Source organism: Lygodium microphyllum, chromosome 12 (assembly GCF_053477565.2).
Source record: "Lygodium microphyllum isolate KBCC chromosome 12, Lygodium_microphyllum_v1.1.10, whole genome shotgun sequence".
NCBI classification, from domain to species: Eukaryota; Viridiplantae; Streptophyta; class Polypodiopsida; order Schizaeales; family Lygodiaceae; genus Lygodium; species Lygodium microphyllum.
The window spans coordinates 61,424,410-61,433,179 of NC_141146.1; the positions used below are offsets into that span (position 1 = coordinate 61,424,410).

Below are 8,770 nucleotides of genomic sequence, written 5' to 3' on the forward strand. Positions count from 1 at the left end.
TAGCTTAATCCTTATGAAGCACAAGCATGGATAATGTAAAATGGCATTTTAATACTCATGTCGACTCTAAAAATAAGCCAATAGTATTGTAGAAGTTGCGGTTAGAGGCTCAATTTTAAGATTGACATTTATATATGTAGGTGATTGGTCTATTATATTTGGGCTCCATTCTTGGTGTTGAATCTTAATACTTTACTCATTTGCTAAAGAAAGTACAATGAAATAGTGTTGTATTAATATGGTGCCTCATGTAAGGTGGTTTCTATAATTGACTTTCGGGCCTCATTTTGGTACATGATCTTGAATTTTGATAGCATTTGATAATCACATAAGATAATAGAGTTGTGTAAGGCTACATCAAGCTCAATCTTACGATTTAACCTCATATAAGGTGGTCCCTATATGAGCTTGTTGAGTATCATTATTGGTATTTGATCTTGATCTCTTGACATCTTTGACAAGAAAACAAGTTAACGTAGATACATGGAGTTACAAGAGGCTCAATTTTAAGATATTTTTAAGATTGAGCCTCTTGTAAAGTGTTCTCTATATCAAAGTGGATAGAGTTGCATGAAGATGGATGAGGCTCAATCTCAAGTTAAGATTGAGCCTCATGTAAAGTGTTCTCTATATGAGAACAAATAGAGTTGCATGAAGAGGGATGAAGCCTCAAGCCTCATGTAAGCCTCAAGCTATTACATGCATGGAACTTTGTGCAGCCAAATGAAGACTTTGTCTACGTTGCATGCCTTATTTCTAGATGTTGTAGTAGGTATAGTAGCCTTTGTTAATGTTGCTTGCCTTAATGCTAGATATATTGCACATCATAACCTATTGTTGTGTTGACTGTTCAATGTTTCAAAGACCAAAATCTGCACCCCTCCTTATGCCTTAAATACCTCAAGCCTCATCAAAGAAAAAGCAAGTATTCCCCTCCGTTTCAACAAGCAATGCAAAGCTGTGAGATAGCGGGTAGCAAGGATATATGAGATGATCTAAGGCCGATTACACACCAGGCCAAAAGCGTTGTTCGCCCTGAATACAATCCAGTGTTTTGCTTGCACACTAGGCGTAGCCAAACAAGACATCAAATTGTGGTTGGCCCATTGGTAAGGGCTTCAATTCTTGTCAGCTGTGTTGTTTACTTTTTTAAATGTAGGTGGTTTTTGTCTAGCGAATTGGGCGTGTACTTTATCCTTGGGTGGGGAATATCCCAAGTCCAAAATTGCCCGTCGTGCGAAAAATTCGGGCCCAATCTCCAATCTACACGTTAACCAAACACCCCTTCCTTTTGCATGCCAAATTGGCCATCCTGGACCTGTGTGTGACCAGCCTAAATAAGAGGGAGACAAAAATATCAAGGTAGACGAGTCTGCATTAGGGGGAGCAAGGGGGCAATTAAGGAAAGGAGAGCCGGGAGGAGAAGTTGCTCTAGCTCTCTCCCTGGGATAGCAGGCCTGTCATTACTAGCATCAAGCAAAGCAAATTGTTCTCGCCAGATATTCCATATCTGTAGAGGCAACTCTTTAAGAAGATAAAGAGGTTTTTCTTAGTGCCAACTGCCAAGGCTCTTCCGAGGGGGAGGGGTCGGTAGAAAAAGAGTGGGTCCAGCGCAAAGAGGAGGGAAGTCTCAGCCATTCGTGGGATGCCACGTCAAAAGATTTCTCGGATTTCCGTGCCTCCTCGAGCTTTCGCCACTTGGATTAAAAGCTCGTTGGCACAAGTCCGAAGCGGACCTTCGGGCAACCGCATGGAACACGAGGCAGGTTTCACAGGCATCGGACAACCTGAGCAATGCCCTGACAGCACCATGCGAAAACCCTGTCCACCGAAGGCACTACGCTTGTGAAGCTTCCTGTCATGTTGGCCGCTGGCATGTGCACCATGGATTGACTGAGAGTTGTGGAGATGTTGAGAGCCCCTCCCAGCCCCAGCTCAATCAATGCCGTGCTCATGTTCTGTATATCTCTAGCCCTTCCCTATTTAGAGCAGAATCGGTATACATGGAGATGAGCGTACCATTTTACTCCACATAATCTCATTTTTGGTGGACGCACGACAAGGAGATGGCAAGTCAATAATGAGAGGTGAACAAGGAGGTGAGCGAGGAGCAGAATATAAAGAAAGGACCCATGGAGGGCCGTCAGGAAGTAAGAAGAGACCCATGGAGTGCGACAGCGGCAGCCGACCGACGGAGCAGATTCAAATTTGACGTGATTAGGTAACGGAAAATTTCAAACTCGACGGCACGTCAACTTTGAAAGCCAAGGTGTTGGCGGCTTGAAAAGATTGTGTACAGTTGTAGCTCTTGTCTCATAAACTGACAAATTGGTGTTTATGTTAGTCCAAGCAGTTGCTGTCTGCGTCTGACGGATGAACGCTGCGATGCCAGGGTCCGTCAAGCCTGCACGAATGCAAAACAACTCTAGGGTAAGCGCCTGCCTAAAGCTCTCAATGGCATTGAAGGAACTCAAGGTAAGGGACTAGAACAAGGAAATGCTGCTGGAATGGAGCTCGATTATGCCACTGTTGCAAAGGGCACTGGCCCTGACCTGGCAGAGGTTGAAAAGTTCATCAAGAAGGAGCAAGACGCCATGAACAAGCAAAGATGTGCTGAAGCAGCTGCAGAAGGAAAATGATCACTCAAAGCTACACTTAACATCTCATTTGAGAGGGTAAAAGAAGATATGCTGACTTTGCCACAGCTGGGGTTTTCTTTTATTTCATGAGTGTTCCTCTTTTTGAGGAAGAGTTTGAACGCTGGTTCTGTGCAACTTATCAGGGCAGGGCTATGCTGGTTGAGTGTAAGTTCATCGTTGGCAAAGGCTTTTTCATGGGTCTGCTTAGCTCTTCTAATGAGTGGGATTGGATTTTCGGCTGCACTGTTGGGTCCAGGGGCAATCTTGTACTCATTATGCCATGGTCTCCTTCCTTCTCACCAGAATCAGTACTTCAGTTCCAGTGCCCTGTCTGAGTCACCTTCCCCAGCCTCCCAGTATGGCTTGATGATGAAGTGGCAGCCCTGGCAAGTGCCCTGGGTAAGGTGCTTTACTTTCCAGCTGTGGCAACATCCTACAGAGCCCTCAAGCCTGACAGGAAAGCTTGTATTTTGTGGGATAGGAGGTCACAACCCCTAGACATGCTGGAGCTTACTGATCCAAATGGACTTTAGATGGTTGTACCAGTTCATTTTGGCTCTTTTCCTGTCACCTGTAGGCAACAAGACCATTACATGAGGGATTGCCCTAAGTGATTTGAGATTGAAGGAAAAGAAACTGCTCCTCCTAGTAAATAAGCTCAAGTGCCTGCTAATTTGTCCAAAGAGCAGACACAAAAAAGAGAAAGGGGTAAGAAGCCTGATGATCAGGCAAAAGAGAGGATCAGGAGGCAGGTATGCCAAACAAAGGAGGTCAAAAGCATTTTTCCAAGGATGCTATGCAGCTCACAAGCCCAAATAAGGAGAAGCTTAACTCCAAGACGGGTATACAGAAAGATAAGAAGGGTAGGAGGAAGCCTTCAATTAAGGATGTGGCCTGCTCGCTGTTGGTTGACAGGAATTACTATGCAGTGATTGAGGGCCAGGAGGAGATGTATGATGAATGCTACTTCTGAAACGAATAACAGATCCAAGAAAATTAATTCAATTACTTGGAATGTTAAGAGGATGCTCTAACAGGAGGGAGGAAGTTCTATACTCAGTTATCAAGAAGAGGATGCCACAAATTCTTGCTTTATAAGAAATTAAAGTTGGAGAGGAGGAAGCTCTTGCCTTTCCAGTCCCAGGCTATTCTACCTTTGCTAAAGTCTGCTGTCACAGAGGAAGGGGTGGTACTATGCTGATTGTGCATAGAGACCTTGAGCCCCGGTTTGCTTGGGTGAGAGATGATGGATCAATAATAGCTGTGCTGCTAAATTAGTAGGCAGCAACTCGATCATTGCTTTTGTTTATGCTGATAACAATTCGGCGAGCAAGGCGAATCAATGGCTATTTCTTCAGGACATGTTAAACACAGAACCCACCATGATGCTAGGTGACTGGAATATGATGAAGAGGTTTATGATAGGTCACAGGGTGGTTATACATCTATAGGAGCAGAGAAGGATGCTTGGAAGTTACTGCAAACTTCTCATCATCTTCAGGAAATGGCTTTTATTTGTACAGAAGATAATCCCCCACTATACACTTGGCATAATCATCAATTAGGGGGGCGTTGGAGAGTCACAAGGTTACATAGAGTATACACCAATCAAGGCAGTTGGTGGTGTACTCCTGACAGCACAGTTCGCTAGATTGCTGGTGTTGCAGCTTCAGATCATTGCTCTTTACAAATTGTCTTTTGTATTCCCACATCTGAATGTTCTACTGATGGGCCGTCTTTTTTTTGCCTTAATACTTTCTTGATAATCCTCACTTTGTAAGAGGCTACGTAGTGTGTGGGATGTTGCCAAGGATGAATAGGAAGACGCGATGACAAGGTGGGACAGTAAAACATGGTAGAACACTTGCTAGGACAAGAAGAAGAGATGTGACTTATGCTGCCACGATTAGATCAGATGTGTTATCTGCTATTTGTGGCACTAGTGGTGATACTGCGCTTGTTACACTTTTGTAGGACTGTGAAAGCTTCTTAGCAAAGTAGGAGAAAAATCAAGTACAAGCTGCAAAGGTACAAATCAAGGCTTATTGGGAAGTGGAAGGCGATGCCCCATCCGCATTCTATTTCAACACCTTGAAAGAAAAGAGATGGAGAGGGATGATCAATTGCATAGAGGATGGCCAAGTCCATACACATGGTGATTTGGGGTCCCTATTTTGGGGATGCGGAAGCGGCTCTTGGCTAGGGTTCTCTCCCCCTTGACGGGGGTTTGGGGGCAACGCCCCTGCTTGATGGTAAAGGGAATATTTTTTGGCTGACTAGGGAAGGTTTATATTATGGTTGGACATGTTGACAAAACTACCTTCCTAGGCTATAAAAGGAATACGCCTCTAAAGCCATTGTTAATGTATCTTTCACCCAGTTAGAGTTCTTCTAGTTACCCTTAAGCTCTTCGCCTATCATTTGTTTGGATTGCCATCTAAGCTTCACAATAGAAGCACACGGGTGGATAGAGCCATCTTTGTATCGGTTCGTTTGAAATTAAAGCAGTCTTATATTCTTCTCATATTTGCCGTGTGTTCTCTACTCCTTGCTCAAGTTTTGTCCATTGTGTTGTGTAATTTCTACAATATGGTTGCTATTGTAGGGCAGGACTACAGTAAAGTCTACAACTATGAACAGAAAGTGGTTGAATTCTTTGAAGGTTATGGCCCCATGGTTATTAAGGAGGAGGCTGTTAGTATCAGTAGACCTTTTACTAAAGATGAACTCCATTTTGTTCTCATGAAGATGAGAAATGGGAAGTCCCCAAGTATTGATGGTATGCCAGCAGAACTCTTTAAATGCCTGTGGGAGAATTGTGGGCATGACTTCACAGCCTTCACTAACCACTGCTTCAGCAAGGGTGGGTTTCCTAGGTATGTAAGCACAAAGATGATCAAGGTCATTCCTAATGTAGCAGCAAGATTCCAGGTAACACACTGGAGACCGCTAGCAATGCTCAATATATCTTATAAGTTAGCTGCAAAGGCATTAGCATTTTGGATGAAAGCTCTATTTTGTTTGCATAATCCACCCTTGCCAATTTGGTTTTATCTTTTAAAGAAGAAACTAGGACGCTTTTCTTAACCTGGCTACTGCAATTGATTGGGTACTAGTGAGTGGGCAAAAATCCATTGTGGTGAATATGGATTTTGAGAAGGCTTATGACTGGGTGTCATGCGAGTTCATAACCTTGACCCTTTCCAAGCTGGGTTTTGGAGTGAAGTTCATCTCTATGATTCATACCCTCTTTGCTAATGCAGAAGCTCAAGTGTGTATCAATAGTAAGTTGTCTAAGCCATTTGCTTTGATGAGATAAGTTCGTCAAGGTTGCCCTATAGCCGCTCTCTTGTTTGCAGTGGTGACTGATCCTCTGCTCAAAAGGCTTGATTATCTCATGCAGAGAGGTTCACTAAGAAGTTTGCACCTTCCCAATGGCCAATACTTCACTGCTCAATGTTTTGCAAATGCAAACGACAACTCTAATGTTGTTCATGCCAGACAAGATCATTTAGATTAATTAATGGAAACATATCAGCTGTTTTTTGATCTCTTTGGCTCAGTTATCAATTGCTGCAAATCCGAGCTGCTCTATTTTGGTTATGATTGGCAATATAGTGGTGGCAGAGAAGTCCTCTATTGATGCACTCTTGGAAGTGTATTCTGATTTTGCAGAAGTATCAGCCTTGAAGATAATCAGAGCAAGACAGAGCTTGTTCTCTTGTTTTGGGTTGACCCAGAGACCTTGATTCTTGACTATGGCTTTAGGCTTGAGCAGCAATTCCAATGGCTATACATCAAATTAGAAGGGAAGATTGGCAAGTGAATGCAAGTGCCCCTGTCCTTTCCATGCAGATTAATGGTAATTAAGAATATACTGACTGCTGCTACTGTGTATGCAGGGACCCTTCTCAGCTTCAGCATGTCCACGAGGGCCAAGGTTGAGAAACTTCTCAGACAATTCCTATGGTCCTTCAAGGTCTGGAAAGCGCAACCACAAATTGGCTGGAGCCTGGGAGGTAATCACCTCAGACAAATAGGATGGAGCAGGCCTGGAAACACTGCATGAAAAATCTAATCGGCTTTGCTCTGAGCTTACAAAGATGGCTCATGAGCATTAGCTCTGGGCCATCCTAATCAAGCTTTTTATTGCAGCTGCCACTATTAAGGGTCACCCTTGTTCTAGAGTGGATTGGCAAGATGTCATACGCTGCTCTCTACTACCTGTCAGAATTCCCCAATCAGAGGCTGCTCAAGCATTAGCCAAAGCTTGGCGCTCTCTAGCGGCAGACTCATCGTGGGTAGCCAGTGAGAACAGGATGGGAGACATTTCACTGAGCTGGAGTCTTTGGCTTAACCTGCATGCGTCTGCCCCCTGTTGCACCTCTGGACAAGGACAATAAGCTGGCTCTGGCGTTGCACCTGCAGGGGATGAGATCATGGCAAGATATATGGGATTCTAGCAGGAATTGCTTTCATGATATCAAGTGGATGGAGACTAATTTTAATCTCACAGCCAAGGAGAAGGATCAGCTTGAAGGAGTGCTACTTCAGCTTAGGCTGGATTGGCCCACCTCTATTTTTTCTCAACAGACATTGTTACTCAAATATTTGGAAGCCCTGGATGGTAAGACCTTGTGGTGAGGTAAGAGAAGAAGAGACTTTTAAGGGCCCCTCGCCTATAATCCCCATGCAAACCTGAATAAAATGGAGAATGGAGTTTCCCTTGGCCAAGGTTGCCATGTGAAAAGAGGCCTTAAGCAGATCTGGAGGCCAACACGATCATTCAGACTGAATGCCTTTATGTGGAGACTTACCCCTCAAGAGGTTACCCCGGCAAAGTTCCCTGGCCAATCAGGTGCCCATCATGCCACTTTCCCCTTTCTGTACGAGAGCAGAAGAGACAGAAAAACATATTTTGGGACTGCCTGCACACCTCTCCTGTGTGGAGGAAACTCGAAATCTGGCTTAAGGATGCAAACTTAAGAGATGACTTCAATATGCCTGGCTTTTCTTTGGAGGAAACTCAAAATCTGGCTTAAGGATGCAAACTTAAGAGATGACTTCAATATGTCTGTGGCTTCAATACGCTGTATCATATGATGTTGTACTTTTTCTACTTTTTTTCTTTTGAGTAATATAACTCTACCACATCTTATATATATGTATATGTAAGTAAAATTGAAGTAAGGAAGAATTGCAACTCAAAAAGCTATATATTGTTGTGCTTGGCTTGAGTTCAATACAATGAAGTGGTATTTATTAAACTTCTTTATGCCTGAACTTTTCATAGTTTGACCTCATGTACTTCATTGGTAGTTAGTAGCAATCATATGTACATACTTATCATTTGTCCTCTTGGTCCATGTTTTTGAACAAGAGAGCTACGTATATTTGTCTTCCTTGCATGGTCTACACAACTCACAGTAGGGCGATCATCATTACTCTGATATGCAATTTTGAATAATTTCCTTTTTTTTCCTTTCCCTAATTCTGGTCTTTCCCACCCTTCAAAGTACCACAGGTTTCACATGTAACCACTGCATTTTATAGTGGAAAAATTGTACCACCTAGCTTTGGCACCAGCCAAACAAATTTGAGGATCACATCATCAAATAAACACATTTGCTAGTTAACCACATTCTTTAACCAAGACAATATGTGCTGCAAATAGCATTTTGCTTATTTGCCCACCAGAAGCACCATGATGAAATGAGAACCCATAGAAATGCCAAATGAACAATCATCATTTCCCTGCCATGCTTGCCATCCAAATATGGTTGCCAAGTCAGCTTGCCAGATAAACCTCTTCACTATAACCAGTCCATATGCTAAACATTATACTGCCACGTACTATGCATTGCCCATGATACTACAAGAACATGCTACCCCAAGGGCACACTTTGATGATATCTTAGCCTTTTCATGTAGGTTTTATGGTTTTGGCTTTAAATAATACAATGTTGGGCTAAGCAAGTAAACATATGAAACACGTAATTAGACAAGCGTTTAAAAGCACTGTGTTGGTTGTTTACAAACAAAACTTGGGACTATTTGTTTTTATTCGACAAGAAATACCAAATTCAAGAAACTCTAACAATAGATGATGTTACTATACAGATGAAAGCAAT

At 42.9% G+C, this 8,770-nt stretch overlaps 1 protein-coding gene across 5 annotated transcripts; it reads left to right on the forward strand.

Annotated features, from left to right (window-relative positions):
• The first annotated feature begins 1,693 nt into the window (after window positions 1–1,693).
• LOC148027819 (uncharacterized) lies at window positions 1,694–7,843 on the forward strand. Of its 5 annotated transcripts, XM_087689525.1 has the most exons (4): window positions 1,712–2,221; window positions 6,315–6,457; window positions 6,542–6,658; window positions 6,795–7,843. In XM_087689525.1, the coding sequence occupies exons 1-4, from the start codon at window positions 2,133–2,135 to the stop codon at window positions 7,040–7,042; spliced, it is 597 nt and encodes a 198-aa protein (XP_087545651.1). In that variant the 5' UTR covers window positions 1,712–2,132; the 3' UTR covers window positions 7,043–7,843. The 5 variants fall into 5 exon arrangements, 1 of the variants encoding a protein (XP_087545651.1); XR_015692658.1 differs by lacking the exon at window positions 6,315–6,457 and adding an exon at window positions 2,345–2,675 and having other exon boundaries at window positions 1,707–2,221; window positions 6,542–6,927; XR_015692656.1 differs by having other exon boundaries at window positions 1,694–2,221; window positions 2,354–6,927.
• The last annotated feature ends 927 nt before the right edge of the window (window positions 7,844–8,770 follow it).